At 37.7% G+C, this 20,178-nt stretch overlaps 1 protein-coding gene across 1 annotated transcript; it reads left to right on the forward strand.

Moving 5' to 3' along the window:
- Nucleotides 1–10,903: 10,903 nt before the first annotated feature.
- LOC114358921 (nuclear receptor subfamily 2 group E member 1) lies at nucleotides 10,904–20,174 on the forward strand. Its single transcript, XM_028313093.1, has 5 exons — nucleotides 10,904–10,970; nucleotides 12,386–12,516; nucleotides 13,586–13,701; nucleotides 18,425–18,469; nucleotides 20,089–20,174. The coding sequence occupies exons 1-5, from the start codon at nucleotides 10,932–10,934 to the stop codon at nucleotides 20,172–20,174; spliced, it is 417 nt and encodes a 138-aa protein (XP_028168894.1). The 5' UTR covers nucleotides 10,904–10,931.
- Nucleotides 20,175–20,178: the final 4 nt, after the last annotated feature.

Raw genomic sequence — 20,178 nt, forward strand, 5'->3', positions numbered from 1 at the left:
GGACCGTCAGTTCTGCGTACTATGTGCCCTGCCCATTGCCACTTCAACTTGCTAATCCGTCTGGCTATGTCAGCGACCTTAGTTAGTTTACGGAGCTCCTCATTTCTGATTAGATCTCGTAAAGAAACACCAAGCTTATCCCTCTCCATAGTACGTTGTGCCCTATATTCAAAGGCCACGTTTTCGAGCAGTATATTATCATCACTGGTAACACACACTAATTGAAGACTTTCGTCTTCGTATTCGACGATTTACCTCTTTCTCGAAATTGCATCTTACTACCTAGCTGATCGTTTGTCCGAGATAGACTTACTTGTCAACCATCTCGAGAATCGAGCTCCTAACCGAAACTAGGTAATTAGCATCATGGACATTCGACATAAGCTTCGTTTTTTCCATATCCATCCGAAGGCTTACCTGTTGGGAAACTCGATTAAGGTCTTCGAGCATTGTGATAAGGTCTTCCAACGGTTCTGCCTTGACGATGAGGCAGCAAAGTCCTGAAGTGGAGGCCACGTACCGGAAAGCGCAGCGTAGGACTCATAACCATAAGGTGGACCGACAACCTCATAAAGGTAGCAGGAAGGCGCTGGATGCAGGCCGCCACCAACCGGCCATTGTGAAAATCAGCATCGGAGCCTGTGTTCAGCAGTGGACGTCCTATGGCTGACATGATGATGATGATGGCTCGTGGTTTTGTGAGTTGTACATCGATAGTCAAAAAGGAACAAATTACAAGCATATTCCAGTTTTTTACCACTCTCTACAATTTTTGTAACACGTGATTTGAATGACTCTAAAATTCGTTCCGCCAACATAAAACAGGGTAATATAATGAAGGAGTAAAAGTTTATTTGATACCTTTGATTTTACAAAAACACTAATTATTTGCTAGTCCATATAGGCTCATTATCAGTAACCATTCATTATCAGGTGATCCGTCTGCTCGTTTGCCATCCGTCACATATAAAACAAAATGCAATGGATACCCATAACGTAAAAATGGTTTTAAAATACTTCAATTTTATGAAGTGCTGCTTTGTACCAAATTAAAGATTTTGATTAAAATCATTATTTTATTATAAACAATCCAGAATTCTTACGAATATAACCAAATATTAATTTTATAGCACATGAACTCAATTCCGATATTAATATCGGAATTCCGATATTGAGATCTAATATCGGAATCCAATATCGGAATTGAAAACCTTCCGATATTACATGCCCTACCACCAATGTCTTTTAAATTATGTGAACATGTATCTTCAGAAGGATTTGCTCCACAAAATATTTGCGCCTGGCAGCACCATACATTATTATTTATCGTAAGTTCGTCCCCCAGAATTCATAGCAATAATACCTATTAGTTTTTTAATTCGGTCTTGTTAAAGATTATTCAAAGCACACAAAAATGACTTTCAGGCCACAAAATACACCATTATTTTGTAAATCGTTTTATAATATGATGCAGTTTCGTTGTATGAGTTGCTATCATGGAATAGGAATGTTCTGTTCCTTATTAAAGCGTGTTTATGTTTGTCATAATCTGCTGACATCCGAATTTTCTTCATGATAGAAAGTCAAAAATTTAAAATATTTTGTGGAGTAAAGCCTTACATTTCAAAATAATGTAAACTCCATTATTGCACTTGCCACCGTAACAACACAACAGTAGAGTGATATCGGTGTATAAATATTGGTTAGTATTAGTGGAATGCTTGTGTAAGTATTATGAAGAATTTGTTGATTGTATAAGCACAGAATGTGACAACCCAATTAGGTAGTCGTGCTATAAAATTACGTCCCATAACATGAAATAAATGCTGTGAATGTATACAACATCATGAAATATACTTTCATTCGTGTTAAATTGTTTTTACTTACGTAAAACTCTACCGCGACACAAAACTATAATGGCTGAAAATATTAGAGGCCCGCCCATGTCCATTTCCTTTTCATGTCCTAATTTAATTCTTAATGCTGGGGCCATACTAACGGCTAACGTCAATGCCCATTAACGTTATAATTATTTCGACACTGATGTAGTGTGGTATTGCCGCATCATCGCATTAATTCTCGCGTTGATCTCTTTTAGCTATAGCCAACGCCAAACGGCAATTTTAATGCCGTTGTCAAATTATCGCGTAAAGTCGTGGCTATTACACCTATCACCTACGGTTAACGTCCATTATCGCAATAATTAATGGCATTTCCCGTTAGTGTGGCCCGAGCATAACAAATACGATCTAATGATTTCATTTTAATTGGTCCATATTACCCACTTTGGCATGAAAAGACGGAATTAATGGAAAAATGTATGCGCACTGTACTGCACTAAAATCCACGCGAAAATATGTAGGTAATTTAAAAAGCCATTTCTTGATGGATTTCAAAAATAACTTCACCGGCTTTTTAATTTTGGTATATATATATTTTAATCCCATTCAGTGAAATCTTATGTTTTCAACATCACGATACTTGTCCATTACTTACAGCAGAAAATAGGTAGGTACGCATAAATGCCTCATACACAAGATACCAATAAAATCAATTTAAACAAAAAAAATTTAAAATAATTTTCATAAATTAGCATACAAAAAAAGTTTTCGTTTCTGAAACACGAATTACATAATAATTTCATTAATCTTTAGCGTAGTTACTATTTTTACTAACGTTGATACAACTTTGTTGTTTATTAATTATATGTATTATTTACTATCACAGTTAACATCTTTTGGCATGCAACGCACTTTTGTGTAACCCTTAAATGTTAGTTCATTTTGTTTTCATGAAAATCGGACTCGGGAATAAATAGGTACTCAATCAGCGGTAAGGGGGCAATTGAGAATACAAAATGTCGCGGACACGGCTGTGGGCGCTTGAAGTGAATAATACCTAATCAGCACAAAGTAAAGTCTAATCCGGTTTCGCTGGAAGCATAGAATATTACGGAAGTAAAAAGTACCGATTATGAAATACCTACTAATAGTCTAAGATCCCGCTATACAAGGACCTTCACCGAGATGCTTATTTGATGAAACATATTTTATATTCAATTTAACATGTCAATAATTATATTGCTTAAGGGTTGCTAATAAATTTCAGTCCAGGATATGATTAATTAATTATTAAAAAAAGTTTTNAAATATTTAAAAATAAAACTTTTTTTAATAATTAATTAATCATATCCTGGACTGAAATTTACTAGGCAACCCTTAAGCAATATAATTATTGACATGTTAAATTGAATATAAAATATGTTTCATCAAATAAGCATCTCGGTGAAGGTCGTTGTATAGCGGGATCTTATACTATAAGTAATATTATAAATGCGAAAGTAACTCTGCCTGTTTGTCTGTGTCGCTTTTACGCCTAAACCACTGAAACTATTTGGTATAGATATTACGAGTAGTTTAAGTCCCGGGAAAGGATATAGGATAGTTTTTATCCCGGTTTTTGAAACAGGGGCGCGCGCGATAATGTTCTGCGACAAACAAAATTCCACGGGGGCGAAGCCGCGAGCGGAAAGCTAATTACCTATACAGATACAGGTACAGGTCACTGAAAGATACAATCGCATGTACGAAGTTTCAGTTAATACCGCACCTATCGGTACGGAAAGATCAGATAGCCCATGACACGACTCTAGATTCTTTCTTTGGAAGTATTAAGTTGGAACATATTATCAAAGGGCGGGTGCTTGAAAAAACTATAATACATTTTACTGACTGAAGTCATTGATTTCAACTGAATACTATGTTATGTACCTAATTATGATAAAACATGTTTTGGTACCTAAGCACGCTGCTGATATACGAGTACGTAACAAAGATTGTACGTTATCAAGCTTATCAAAAGCTCTTCAAACGGAGTGGGTCAAGGTAGATAATGATTGTGTAATAAATAAATAAAGCACAACTTGTTATTCTTCAGTTACGTCACTCCCACGATAAGTCACTTAATGGACACACTTGAACTTGTCCTACCTTTCAATTGTCCGTTAAAACACACTTTTGAAAATATTATCGTAGTAAATATGCTGTTTCAGTGAAATAAGTGATAGTTTGGAACAAAAGAAACTAATGCCAGTGTTGAAAAGTAAGTGCTCTGGGTAGAAATCGGTGCGGTACGCCTCTTTCTTCGCCCAATGGGGGCGCGCAGCGTTGGGGCTGTTATTCGCCCCGCCCTGCTGAAGTCCTCCCACCGCGGCCGCCCCGATGCCGCAGCGAAGAAATACCCCAAAGCTTTTTTGTGCCCCGTGCTTGCCGGGCTTCGAAGCTGTGAGCGGTGAGTTCCTTATTTTTTAATTATCACAGCCCAATTAATATTCCGTGATTTTTAAATATCTTAGGTCAACTGCATTTTATTTTATCTATCTTATGCGCCATAAACGTTTTGAGATTAGTGTGTCAGATCGAGGTTCGATTTCGGTAAAATAATTCCTATTATATTGTTTTATTTATAATAATAAAATAACGCGAAGTAGTATAGGTACTTGATATTCGTACTTTTTGACGTTTATTAAGGTCAATTAAAATAAATAGAATTCACACAGGCAGGTACCTGCCTGCCTTATGTACCTAATGTACCTAATAGGTTTGCGTTGAAATATCTTTTTCGGAAAAGCTTATATTTTGAACATAGATTAAATCATTGGATTAAAATAACCAATCATACTCGTACATAGGTGCATACCATGCCCTTTTCTCTCACCTTTTAAAGGTTTTTTCTTACTAAATTAATAGTAACTTACCTTTTCTGTGACTCTCCAATTCCATGCGTTATTTTTCATGAAAAGGAGGACTAATAAAGTATCCTTCAGAAAAGTCCGAGTGTCGCTTTCTGTCTGTGAAAAAAACGAATACCTCTTTTTCCCGTTCAGTTACATCATTTTATGTTACGCTGTTACCCATTGGGAGAAAAATTACTGATTAACATCCGGAAATCAACGAAAACACGTATCATTTTCTCAGGTGACAAAACAAAGCTTTAGTAACTATACTTTTGCTACGTTACCTCTTCGTAGCACTCCGTAGCGTATTTTCGACCACTTGTAAACTACCTTTTTTAGACCGGCCTACGGCCCGATTTTTCGCCTGATTTTGCAGTGATGTATGGTTTATAATGATATGCATCGGACATAGGTCCGGCGTGAAAATTGACAGCAAACAAAGGATATATTCGATTTTTGGCGGTCTGTCTTGGATAAAAACGGATGTTGTACAAACGGCCTAGTTACCTCTTCGTAGCACTCCGTAGCAGAAGTAATTGTGAGGTATTGGCGAACGAAGCAACTTGCAAAATATTCCTTTCTACTTTTCTACTAAGCTTTACACCTTCTACGTTCTAAGTAATAGCAGGCCTGTTCATCTCCGCGAGTTTACATCGAAAACAAAACACGCACGATGGCCCACCTACAGGATACTATTCAACTTGAAGGCCTCACAATACGAGCGAACATTGACTCACGCACGCGTATTCTCGTGTATGATGGAAGAAAATAAAGAAAATGGTGTACTAAATACCATGTAGTATTTAACTGCCTAAACAATAATAAAAACACAGAATGTACTTTTTTAAGTTGCCTCAAGACACTGAAAGGTAAATAAGTAGTTAATGTTATTCATGATAATTTATTCACGCTAAATCATGTATTTCCTCCGCCATTTTCCGTAGTTTGGCACCTCACGTCACATCATTTTACCGAAGTCAGCCCTATAGCTTCGGCGCAGTGCCGATCACTGACGTTTGTCAACAAAATGGTGCTTGACTCTTGAGACAGGCTAAATTACACCATTGTTAATGACATTGAGCATCCTTTGTAAATACCTTCTAGTACGAGAGCCCACGACCAAAACCATGTCTCATAGCAATACGGCAAAAACCCTATAAAATCGTTAGATTGTATGATTCTGAACCCGACTAGATGTGTAGTAACGGTCGAAAGTGTAGCAACTGCGTGGGAGGCCATTTCTGCTGTGTCAAAAAAAAAAGACAGTCGGTATTATAGCAATACGTCTGATAGTGAAAATGTACATAGATTTTATAATTGTATTACGAAAAAGTTTGTTTTCAGACATTTAGCGCGTAGCATATAGCCTGTGCGCATTTTTAAAAATGTCAACAAATTTAGCCGACCTGTATCATAGCAATACGGATAATTATTTTTTTCAACTTTTCGTATTGCTGTCATGATTACCAAAAACCTGTTTTCAGACACTTTAAGTGTATCAAAAAGTTGTATGATAGAGAAGGTGCTACACATAATTTGTCTGATATAAATTTTTTGCACATGTGGACAACTTATTTTATCATGTCCAACAATTTTCAGACATATTGCTATGATACCGATCGGTAAAATTTGTTAACATTTTCAAAACGGTCTCAAAATTTAATGCGTTCACATTTCCGTCTGAAAATTGTTTTGTTCGCATCAAATTACCAAAATTTACTAATAAAAAAGATTTTCAGACGTATTGCTATGAGACATTTTTTTTGTCTCATTTTTAATTTTTTTAAGTGATTTTTCGGGTTTGCGCTACACCACTAACGTCTGAAAATAATGTTTCCGGTATCTCAGAACTATTATTCAACTACAGTCTGCAAATCAGACATATTGCTATGATGCAGTTCGGTAAAATTCTTTGACAATTTTGAAAATTCGGTCAGATCAAACGCTACGCGGAAAATGTCTGATATTAGTATTTTCGAGTTCAGGATAATCGTATCTATCGATTTGATGCGGTTTTGGCCGTATTGCTATGAGACAAAAATTTTGGTCGTGGGCTCTCGTACTATTCGCGAAGTAAAACTTCTGTACGTAGTACTTATAATTATTCTGTGGTAATAGGTAATTGGTAATACACACTGATCAAGAGTTCAAGACTGCCATGAATGGCGCCGGTCAAGTTGGCATGCAGAGTTACTATAAAATTCGCATAATGCTGAAAAATACGAGTTTCCACATTTATAAAGGTGTTCCAAAAATTACTAAATATTTTCTGCTGTACCTGTGAATTAATTAATTTAACCCTTACCCCTACTTTTGTGCTAACTTAATCGGGCTAAGCCTTCAGTCAATGCATTTTCAGGCAAGTGCTAAAATTAGTGTTCCACCCTTTTTAGGGCAGTATTTACACAGATTTTTTGTCTATATATTTTTATTTTTATGCTTATTTTATCTATTTACTTAATCCTTTCGTCAATCTTGCGTATTATGTATTTACAAATAAAAAAATGGGTACCTACCTATCTTGAATTTAAATGTACGAGTACCTACACGATCGGGGTTGAAAAAAACATTCAAGAATATATTACTTAACGGCCATTTAAATGATTTAACTTACGTAATAACTTCAGAACTAAGTTAATCGATTCGTTTTTAGGCTTCCGTAGCCAAATGGCAAAAAACGGAACCCTTATAGATTCGTCATGTCTGTCTGTCTGTCCGTCCATCCGTCTGTCCGTCCGTATGTCACAGCCATTTTTTTCCGAAACTTTATGAACTACACTGTTGAAACTTAGTAAGTAGATGTATTATGTGAACCGCATTTAGATTTTGATGCAAAAATAAAAAAATAATAATAAATATTGGGGGCTCCCCATATTTAGAACAGAAACTCAAAAATATTTTTTTCGTCAAACACATACGTGTGGGGTATCTATGGATAGGTCTTCAAAAATGATATCGAGGTTTCTAAAATACTTTTTTTCTAAACCGAATAGTTTGCGTGACAGACGCTTCCAAAGTGGAAAAAAGTTGTTCCCCCCCCCCCCCACCCCCCCATAACTTCTAAAATAAGAAAATGAAAAATCTAAAAAAACCTTATGATGTACAAATATAAAATCCGATTTGTATGGAAATTAAAATAATTAAAATGAAGATATCAATTTTCTGACTTCACCATACCATTTATATGACCATGTTAACATGGGCTAGTGTCGGCTCATATACCCATTTACCTAACACCCTGTATTTACCTAATAAAAATTCATTAGATGAAAATATTGAAAATTACTTATGAAGTAATTGCTTGCTTCTGAAGTATATTTTGTTAACGACGGAAAACTAAGTACGGAACCCTACACTGCGCGTGCCACAACACGCGCTTGGCCAATTTTTGGAAATAATTTTATTTTTACGAATTTTTATTATGAAAATCGCTTTTTTGCCTGTTATACCTACTTACGTTGAATTTTGCCAACCGGGTAGTTGACACCTTTATTAACCGATATGACGATGAAATTATAGACCTTTATCACTTCCTTTCTAGCACTTTATTCTACCCCTGAAAAGCTTTGAAATCAAAATAGTCTATTTCCTTCGTGGTTCTCTTTGTCATAGGTAGGTACAAAACATACGGGAGAGTCGCACCTACCCAGTAGAGTTCTGGCTCTACAATCTACAATACATCCGCATCTTTGAAGTCAGGATCTACATTCTGAAAGAACGCTCCAGCACGCTCAAGCGTGTTCTCATACACACAAGACTAGCTTTTTTTATTCAAATAATTAGATAGATCCATCAATTTTTAACTACGTTACTCGTATACAGAGATCTGTCTGTCTTCTGGTGTGTGCTAACAAAGTAATTTTCTAACTTCTTCATGAAACTGTGTTGTCTGATGAATCAAATAACAGACTATTTTCCTTTGCTTCTTTCTCTCTTGATAAATAATATATCTGTTTACCCAGCTAATCCGTAAGTATTTACGCTCAAGCCTCGGGGTTAGAGTTTAAGTAAATGTCATATGGCATACCGCCCTTTGGCGCGGGCACGCGAGGCCGATTTCATAATTACCCGGTTTAATAATTCCGGCAATATGTTTACATGCACACAAGCCACTTGTCTCGACCCCAAATTATAGTTTGGGCCGAAATCACTGTTTTCAGTCACTTTTGCTAACCAAAGTAGATACTCGTACATAGGTATTTGAGTTCTCTTTTGCCCAGAGTATATTTATATATAATATTTGTATCCATTTGATAAACAGTCAATATAGTTTCAATAAGTAGAACAAAAAGCGTGGACGTCCAGACAAAGGTAGCAGGAAGGCGCTGGATGCAGGCCGCTACCAACGGGTCATTTTGAAAATCATTGGGGGGCCTATGTTCAGCAGTGTACGTCATGTGACTGTAACGATGATGAGAAAAAAAACATCTAAAATATTTATTTGAGTTAATGGGACTTGAACCTACGACCTGTGGGAGTTGGTTGCTGGACGATTTAAACTGATCCGACGGGCACGATTTCGTACTTAGTTCTTTTTCACTGACAAAACCAAACATTTTAAGATGACTACGAGTAAAAGGGATGATTTTATTACCTCGTAATTCTTTAATATTAACATACATTTATAAGATACCTACATTCAAGTACGTTGCTATGCTATGCGTCACGCAGTTGGTATACTTCTTATACAGGGTGTTGATTTCAATCCTCGCCATATTAATTTAGGGAGTTGATTAAGTATTAGCTTATTCTGATCACGAATCAGTAAAAAAATTGACTTTGAAAAAAATTTAAAACGAACTTCAACTTTAGTTAGTCAAAGAAAAATACCTATTTACACTACCTATTTTACGTGGCTTCCTTCAGTAGGCTATCCGACATGATAAGCAAGCGATCCGCGTAGTTCGTTGGTGCCGCAGTGTAAACTTATTGCAGTAATGCGAGCCACAGTACAGTAGATATCGCACGAAAAATATTCGCTAAAAATTCCACTTTCGTTTGTAATTTTTTTTGGTGGATAATGCGTTTACTTTATTGTATAAGTCATAATAGATCACCTAAATAAACATAGCAAGGATTGAAATCAACACTCTGTATAGGGAATTTACTTTGTGTTGGTTGTCAGTCAGACAGGTTCGACATGGTGTAGGCAAAACAAATGGCCCTAAAGTACCAATCGTGCGTAAAGTCAAAACTTATACGTAACACGATTTATCGTCATTATCGGCCCCCACCGTTTAGCGGCGGCCTGGCGGCCTGCCGAGATTGTCGGCATACGGCGTAATTGTTTGTGGGCGGGCCGCGGCACGCGCTACCAAAACATTGATACCACGTCCACGCCACTTGCCGGCTTGCCGGAACCACGGTCGTCCTCTTTTGTTTTATTAATTGACGACCGTTTGCTAACTTACAAGTTACGTAACGCGAGGTGATTAATTGCATTTGTAACTATGAGATTTATGTAGTACCTCCTAAGTCAATTTTCCAGCAACTGTTATCATCTACCCACTTTATAAATGGTGTATGTTGGTAAGCTGTAGAACTGACGAAATATTTTTTTTTCTTTTCGCCTCATTTTCTTGCCCTTTGCTAATATGGGATATTATTTGCCAACCTTTACACTTAAACCTAAAATTCAATTCTAAATATTAGTCTACGTCCGTGTAGGTTAGATACTTCAGCAAGTAGGTGCCTAACAAGTGCCATCGTTTCGTCGTGGGTAATGTGCTGCTAATCACCAGATTTTAGGTTTATATTGTTTGCACAACAAACCAACTTTTTTACCATGAGAAATTGTTCAATCTCTAGCATTTTTCTCTTTGTAATTAATTTCCAATAATGTCTTTTTAATGCGATAAAGATGTCGCTATACGATAGAGATATGACTTTAGACAAATCGGAGGGCCGTGTTGGCAACTCTGACACCATTCGACGAAGTCACTCCCCCTCCGCCGTGACGTCCGTGGGAGACACTGCAGCCGGTCCAATTATCGAGGCACCCAACAACAAACCACCACAGAATAATTCCTGCCTATCGCGACATAATTGCAGTATAGGTACGTCACTAGATATAACTCGAATTATACTTTGATTGCTCATTGATTGCATCGATAGTTAACTTTAAATGAACGTTCTGTTGTCATTTTGAAAAACTACATTAGGAAGAATCCCTACTAAACTTTACGTACAGTTTTGAATGGACTACGCAGAGTGTTTTGTCAATGTTATGTTATTGGTACGTTTTTCTATTAATTATAATGCTGGTTTTTCACATAACAACATAGCGATATAACCGGTGGTTAGCGCGGGTGTAGTTAGAAGAAAATATTGATGTCAGTCCCATGGCCAATCCCGTTGATCTGATTTACAGAATCAGTCATTTGAAAGTCGATGTATTTTCATCGACTTTTAAATTGCACTACTTACATTCTCTTTTGTGGATACAACTTTTCTTAAAGATCACTCGTAGAATCAAAACACGCGTCAAAAAATCTCTTCTAAGAGCATTGTAGGGCAGCTGCTCTTTAATATAGTTAAAGTCGCCCTAACATCTAAGTTCTTCTGAGACCGACTATGAAAAACCACTGTGTCATGGCAAGTGCGAGGTAATGACCTGAACACTGGCACAGGGAAAGGAAAGGAATATTATTAGCCCACAACGGCACGTGACACGTCGCAATTTCACGCTCCTATCAAACACCCATTTATCTGTCGCCAACTCATATTTTTATATTTTGCGGTAAAGCATCGGGGCGGCGTTGAATAATCAATCGCTTATTAATACTTGATGTCGGTGACGCGGCAGTATCCTTTCACAATTACCTATCCCAAAAGGATTTGCGAAAGTTTGATTGAGCTATTGTATAAAAAAAAACTTTATGCGCATATTTTACGCTCACCACAATTGCATAAGAATAACATTATATGTTTTTGATAATGCGTTTATGATTTTGCAAACATTCAAAAGAAGAGATATCTTGGCTCAGTGTATATGGTGCGAATTCGATTTTTTATGTTCTTGATATGTTTGAAGTGAACATCGTAGTAAGTAAACTCCATGCGTCGTAGCACTCTATTTGTGCATCTCTAGATTATTAATTTAGTAGTTAGCATGGACTATTAATATTTCTCTAACTAAAGGACTGGCCATCGCCATACTGAGCATCGTAACTCATAAAGGAAGTTTCTATATTTTTAGGTAACAATAATGTTAATGTTTGTTAGGTGCTTGTAGGTGCCACAGACGGTAATGATAGGTGACTGTTTCGTCCGACCATTTCTTGCATTTATCATCACAGTAACCATCACCGAGCTTCCGGAAGGCTGGGCTGCACCATTTTACTTTAACTTTGACAAACGTCAAAAATCTGTCAAAATCCACAGGAAAATCATGTTAAGTGGTGCAACCTGGTGCAACTCAGCCTAAGTAATTTTTAGGGTTCCGTAGGCCTGACAAGGAAAAATAAAAGTAAATAAATAATTAAATCCTTAGAAGAAAATATTAAAAGTGACTTTAGATATAGTAATTGCTAGCTTCTGAAATATATTGTGGTAACGATGGGCAACTACGAAACCCTACACTGCGTATGGCACGACACGACACGCATTTGGCCGGTTTTTTCTAAACAAATCGTTTTCTGTTTTAAGCAGGTGGCGATGGAGGCGAGTGGCGGCAAGCCGGAGGCGCTGTGCCGGGTGTGCGGAGACAAGGCCTCCGGGAAGCACTACGGCGTGCCCTCCTGCGACGGCTGCCGCGGCTTCTTCAAGAGGAGCATCAGACGGTATCAGCTGTACTCGGACAATACACGATTCTGTTCGCTTTTGTCACGTGTGCGCCAGCTTCTCAGATAGTAAAAGTTCTGTTTGCTTTCTGACAATCCACCCTCAGAAACAAGAATATTATTACATGACGTGCAGTGGCGGATTTACAGATTTGCCGCTAGGCTAGGTAACCCGTTAAACATACTTTTGTCCCTATTAAATTATGTTTTACAAAGAGTTTAGCATTTGTTCACGTAGGGATGTTGAAATATTCAGTACCAGCTTTCAGCCCGCGGCTACGCTTGCATGGAATGTTGTCTGTCACAGAAAAATGTCGGGCGCGTCCCTGTTTCAAAAACCGGGATAAAATCTATCCTATGTCCTTTCCCGGGACTCAAACTATCTCTATCCCAAATTTCATCAAAATCAGTTCAGTGGTTTAGGCGTGAAAGCAAGATATGTACACAGACAGAGTTACTTTCTCATTTATAATATTAGTATAGAAGTGAGTCTGCCGCCCCATTAAATTTGCCGCCCTAGGCTTCAGCCTACTCAGCCTGCTGGTAAATCCGCCACTGAAGACGTTTCACATAAATCACGTAGAATCTACGTCGTAGATCTACGGCGTCGCGTCGCAACTGACTACAAAACGACCAGTGTCTTGCATGTCGTAGCAAGCTCGTAGCACCGATTCTGTAGACCGCGCTAATTTGCCTAACTTATTTTATTAAATAATTAAACAAATCTTAATCTATGCCTAGTATCTTTAATTGCTAAGAGTGAGTCAATATTTATTTGGTAAAAAAAAACTGATCAACTCATACGGTGCCTTCGTCGTAGCATGGAGCTTATATGTTCGTTTTGCCGAATTTAAGTATTTGTTTTGTCTGATTTGCACTCCTGTAAAATTACACTTATTTATCTTCTTTCTTCTTCCATAGTTTTTTCCAACTTTTCCCATATTTTAATAAGGTTACTCATTCATGTGGTCTATTACTGTGAAGAGTGTAATATTTTTCGCGTGAGTGAATACCGTCTCTTCTCAGCAGAAATCCAAATAGTGGATAATTAACTAGGTATGTGTTATAGGAACTTGGATTATGTGTGCAAAGAGAACGGGCGGTGCGTGGTGGACGTGACGCGCCGCAACCAGTGCCAGGCGTGCCGCTTCTCCAAGTGCCTGCGGGTCAACATGAAGAAAGACGGTGAGGTTCACTTTAACTTATTATATACTCATTCAGGCTGGGTTGCACCATCTTAAACTTTAACAAACGTCAAAAATCTGTCAAACTCCATAAAAAACACCGGTTATCGTTATATAGTTCCAAAATACTGGACTGTCCTGTCGATGACATTGACAGCGGGGCGCCACCGTCAATACCGAATCGCTGGTTCCGATTTTTTCCATGTTGGAAACCATATAGTTGAACGATGGTAGCGCCCCCCTGTCATTGAGTTTGGCGGGACAGTTCAGCGTGGGTCATTTATAGTTAGGTACTGCTAAAGTTAGGTGGCAACTCAGTCTCATATTTTATTTTACAATATATCGGTAACAAGACCCTGCGGCTACAGATACGACACTTTCTAATTGATTCGTAATTTTTTGCCACTTCGATAGGCACATTGCACACACTGCATTGAATGGCATCATGATAGAGAAAAACAAAAACGATAGCAACTTTTTCTATTACACATTTTTTTGTATTTTTATTAATACTTTATTTACTACATTAAGTGATAGTTGATACGCAAAGATGTACGCCATGAGAGACACCTTCGAATAGGCGAATGATGGTATGCACTACCAAACAGTTATGAGTATTTCTACATTACTTTTATTTATTTATTTATTCATGAATAGAATATTACGTCTTACAGCGGAGTGAGTAGATACTTTCGAGAATACACGTCGCACGTAAATATAATTTGTATATTGCACTTATTTTCGGCATTTTTCGCTAGACATAGAACTTTAATCAATAGCGAACACGGCCAAGCACTTGTCTCAATAAAGTATTTATCCAGGGCGCTCATCGCAGCATGTCTTTTCCATTAGGACGCGGTAGAGTATTTGTGGTATACAAGTGTCAGTAAGTGGCGCCGCCGAGGGGGCTTGTGCGACTCGCGAGCCCTCCGCGCTGTTCACACGGACGTGTATTCTTCTGGGTGAATGCATTCAACAAATTGTTCGTACGAAAAATCATATTTTTACTTCCACGTTTGTTGTCCACAAATATCGCATATAGGTATTTCTATCATACAGGGTGTTTTTTATACTTGGTAAACGAGAGGGGTTGATTATACTCATTACTTTGCGTACATCCAAAACAATTACATCCTCATACTAAATAACCCACGTGGAAAGGTTAATTTCGGTCTCTTGGGAAAAGTTGTTGTTTGAGCAGCAGAATCAACCCTTTCCGTTTGATCAAGTATAAAAATCAACACACTGTATGTATACGATCTAGCACGTTAGTAGGCTACAGTGCTACAGATTACGCATAGTAATCAGTTCAGTTTATAAGTTTGGAAGATGTCTCGGTCGGTAGTTTTTTTATTCTTTAGCTTGTTTTTGTAGGTGTTAAAATAAATTGCAATTTTGCAAAAATACAGATGTTATAAAATTTCTATTCAGCTTTAAGCTAATATCAATGTTGTTTTTTATCTAAAAAAAATACTTTATATACAGGGTGGAAACGATAAGTGATCTCACTCGATTATTTCTAAACTACACCAGATATCAAAAAACTAGTTACTGATCCTGAAAGTGCTTCATGAGCTCTATCAAACGGTACCAATAATAGGTTAAAGAATAAACTGGATCTATCCGAAAATTCAATGTTACCGGCTTCCATACATTTAGTATAGCCTCATAATATTAAAAACTGCAAAAGATATCGTAAAACTGGTTACTGATCCTAAAAGTGCTTCACGAACTCTATCCAATAGTATTAATATTAAGTTCCAGAATAAACTGGATCTATCTAAAAAATCATTGTTTCCATCTTCCATACATTTAGTACTGTCACAGATATGGCATGGCACTCATCTCTTGATAATATTATAGCAAATTTTATAAAAAAAGACTTTGAGGCTATATCATTTTACAGTTTTTGTTATCACGGACTTATTTCAAAAAAGTGATTAAATATATTTAGATCTAGCCTAAGGATACATTTTTTTTCATAATGATTCAATGGAAAAATAATCCTGTAGAAAAGAAAAAGAAATGGGAATTTGTGCCATTTTTGGCCAGCTTTACCCCATTTCTGGCCACAGTCATGTGCCAGTTCTGGCCATCAAAATTCATCAAAAAAAAAACAAAAACTACCCGACGGATTTTAACGAAACTTGGTACAATTATTTTTCATACTCCTGGGCAGGTTATAGTATACTTAGGGATTCCCACGGGAACGGGAATTAGCGGGAAAATCCTTTTGTATGAAAAATCTAAACTGCTTAAGTTAGACGCTCTAAATTTGGTATGTAGGTACCTTAGTAAACTTAAAGCTTAGTTAAAACAAGGAATTCCCGAAATTCCCACGGGAACGGGAATTCGCGCGAAAATCCTTTTGTATGAAAAATCTAAACTGCTTAATTTAGACGCTTGAAATTTGGTATGTAGGTACCTTAGTAAACTTAAAGCTTAGTTACATCAGGATATTGCAAAATTCCCACGGGAACGGGAGTTAGCGGGAAGAAACATTTGTTCGAAAAAATCTAAACCGCGTAAGATAGATGAAGGGGGTAAAACGGGATCCACGCGTACGAAGTCGTGGGCGGCCGCTAGTATTAAATATAATATCTCAGCTCGAATTGAAATTACAATTAAGAAGATCAACATTAACCTATAGTATAAGTTTATGCGGTTAGTACTGGAACAATTCTTTTCACAACACCGATTTTTTGAGTATTTTGTTTCGATGGAGGCATTATAATCGTAACTTATATCAAAATAGCTAAGTAATTAAATTGAAAAATCACGATAATAACTAAATGGCCAAAAGTGGGGTTCTTCGTGCACCACTTTTGGCCAGGCATGTGGCCAAAGATGGGAAAATTCATTCATTCTGGCTCCATTAGTGGCCACCTCTCATAAACCCACTTAATAAACAAATAGCGATAAAATATCATTAGTATCACTTAGACAGTGTATTCTTTATTAAGGATTAACATAAACATTAAAAAAAAAGAAGGATTTAGAAAATAATGATTGTTTACTCACCCGCTCGCCTTAGCCTTTTTGCTAAGACTTAAAACAATTAACGCTTCTCAAAAAGTAATGACTTGTTGGATTGAAGTGAAGCTTGACACATCAAAGCTGTTAACGCTATCAGTGTTGCTAATATTAGATATTTTTATTCCCGTAAACCATAGAGTAATATATTAGTCTTTGCCTTAGTTATAACGATTTGAAGTTCTAAATGGCCACAAAGGGGTCGGTGGCCACAACCGGGTCACTTGCCCTAAAGCCTAAAACTAATGTTTTCCATAAATAATTTTAAATAAGAATGCAATTTACGAGTTTATTTTAAGTTTTTTAAAAATTACACTTCTAATATTGAGCGGTTGGCATACATTTAGTATGGAAGCTGGAAACATTGAATTTTCGGATATATCCCGTTTATTCTGTTACCTCTTATTGGTACCATTTGAAAGAGCTCGTGAAGTACCTACTTTCAGGATCAGTAACCAGTTTTTCGATATCTGGTATAGTTTAGAAATAATCGAGTGATATCACTTATCGTTTCCACCCTGTAGATATTTTAGCACTGCGAGGGTACGTCTATTTACAGTTCATTACTTAAAGGTTTTAGGTAGGTACCATACCATTACGACCTCACCTCATAGTCTAATAGTTCTTGTTTACGTTGCGGTTTCAACTTCAATTTCATAGTTTTGAGATAAATCTTCGTAGACATGTTGGTTTTTACACTTCATGCTATACGATGTGTAATATTATTCGTAAGACTCCCGGTTGAAAAGTCGAGGTAGCGCGGTTTGTGATTTTCTTGACCCTTTCAACGCGCGGTGTGTGCGTTTGGCGCGAAAGTAAACATGGCGGGGCGCGGGCTGTCGCCAGCAGCCGCTATTCACACCGATATTTATTTACTCATCGCTTTGATTGCGAAAGCGAGACTCCAGGGCTGAGATCAATTTGTTTGCTATTACACCACAAAAAACGAGTAAGAATATAACTAACTTGATAAAGAAAATAGCGCATCGTTCAGTACAAATATCCAACTATCAGCAGAAAGACGCTATCTGAAACTCACGGCGCGATTTTCACCCGCGCCCGCGGTTGCAGGCCCGCAGATTCTATCTACATAATTATAGAGTGTAGATACTTATGTAAAAATTAATGCACAACTCACGACGCGGTTTACGCCCGCAGTGTGTGCGGTTGTATGCGGGTCCCGCTGCACCGGCGGACAACTAAAAGAATCGCGCGGGCCGCGGTAACCGCAGCCTCTGCGGTTATCGCCTGCGCGCTCTGCAATCGATTGGCGGGCGAACATTTTGTACCAGTGCAGCAGTGCTGGCAAGCGCCCGACTTGCCGTCTTGCGATTATCGCCCGTCACGTTTGCGGGCGATGATCGGCGGCTGCGTAACCGTTCAAATAACCGGTCCCGTGAGTTTTGAAATAAAACCGCAATTCCACAACCACCGCGGGCGCGTGTTAAAATCTCGCCATGAGTTCTTAGCCTTATAAACAATTTAGAAGAAAATAATAATAATTAAACCATTAATTAATACAATCAAGTCTTGGTTAACACATACGTAGCCATGAGTATGTAGGAAAATCTAAGTACGCTAATAGACTCAACTCTAAATTCAGTTTATCTACTTTTCTGGTAGGTGCCTAAATGGAAAATACTTTCCATTTATCACAGTATGTTTCTGTTGGGTTTTTAATTATTTTCCAGACTTTATTGAACTGATGTCTCCGACTCTGTATTCGCTTCTTCGATGTAAGTATCCACTGAAAATCCTCGTGAATGAAAACCTAAATATTGCTTAATCAGTATCTCTAATTCTCTATGCTATGGCATGTTGGGTTGGGGTTGTGCATTTGATTTTATTTAACTGATATTTATTAATATAAATGGCCTTAACTTCGCATATTTTTACTAACACATCATTCGTATCAATGAGATGTTCTCTTTGAATTTTCCATTAATTCCTTACATACATAATTCCATCCAATAATAAATAAATGAATATGAATAAATTAAAACTTCATGTACCGACTAGGTACTCCATTAAATAAGTTTCTCAGATTACAGTGCTATGTCAATTTCCCATTTTAATAACTGAAGATCTATTGTTTAATTTCAATGAACAAAAAAACATCGTAAGTCTAGTTAAGATAAACTATTGTTTATCCTTGGACATTTTTACACTGCGCGATTTAGTCACAAACTATGCAAAGTCCAAATTAAGAATAATTCATCGTTTTGACTGTTTATGAGTTTTGACTGTAACATATAACATTACATAGGTAAAGTATGTAAATAAAGGACAGTGCCAATCCATGTATGGAAGTTGGACCAAGTGCTGTCCAGAATGAAACTATAGTGCATTTTGTTCCTCAGGCCAATACTAATGTGTAAACCGGAGCGCACTGAAATCTATCCCTGGAGTTAAGAGAAAAAAAGAGTTTTGTTTTGAATTATTTACATATAAAATATCATCGATATATACGTACTACGCATAAGATTTCGCGATTGTGGCATTAAATAACACTCGATATTATGTTGAACTTAACCATACTGCATCCGTACACCTTACTTAAGTGCGACGAGCAGCTGGACAAGCTGAAGGTAAGAAGGCCAGAATCATGCACAAGCAGCTGGACAAGCTGAAGGTGAGAAGACCAGAATCATGCACAAGCAGCTGGACAAGCTGAAGGTAAGAAGACCAGAATCATGCACAAGCAGCTGGACAAGCTGAAGGTGAGAAGACCAGAATCATGCACAAGCAGCTGGACAAGCTAAGGCGAAATTGACAATAACCGTGCACTAGAAGCTGGACAAGCTGAAGGTGCGAAGACAAATCATGCACAAGCAGCTAGACAAGCTGAAGGTGAAAGACCAGAATCATGCACAAGCAGTTGGACAAGCTAAGGCGAAATTGACAATAACCATGCACTCGAAGCTGGACAAGCTGAAGGTGAAAGACCAGAATCATGCACAAGCAGCTTGACAAGCTGAAGGTGAGAAGACAAGTCATGCACAAGCAGTCAAGCTGAATGTGAGAAGACCAGAATCATGCACAAGCAGCTGGACAAGCTAAGGCTAAATTGACAATAACCATGCACTAGAAGCTGGTCAAGCTGAAAGTGAGAAGACCAGAATCATGCACAAGCAGCTGGACAAGCTAAGGTGAAATTGACAATAACCATGCACTAGAAGCTGGACAAGCTGAAGGTGAGAAGTCCAAAATCATGCACAAGCAGCTGGACAAGCTAAGGTGAAATTGACAATAACCATGTACTCGAAGCTGGACAAGCTGAAGGTGAGAAGACCAGAATCATGCACAAGCAGCTGGACAAGCTAAGGCGAAATTGACAATAACCATGCACTAGAAGCTGGACAAGATGAAGATGAGATGATAAGAACAATGCACAAGCAGCTGGACAAGGTGAAGTGGAAGACAAGAGTCATGCACAAGTAGCTGG

This window comes from Ostrinia furnacalis, unplaced genomic scaffold (genome assembly GCF_004193835.3).
Source record: "Ostrinia furnacalis isolate ACB-3 unplaced genomic scaffold, ASM419383v2 OfSCF4153, whole genome shotgun sequence".
In the NCBI taxonomy this organism is placed as follows: Eukaryota; Metazoa; Arthropoda; class Insecta; order Lepidoptera; family Crambidae; genus Ostrinia; species Ostrinia furnacalis.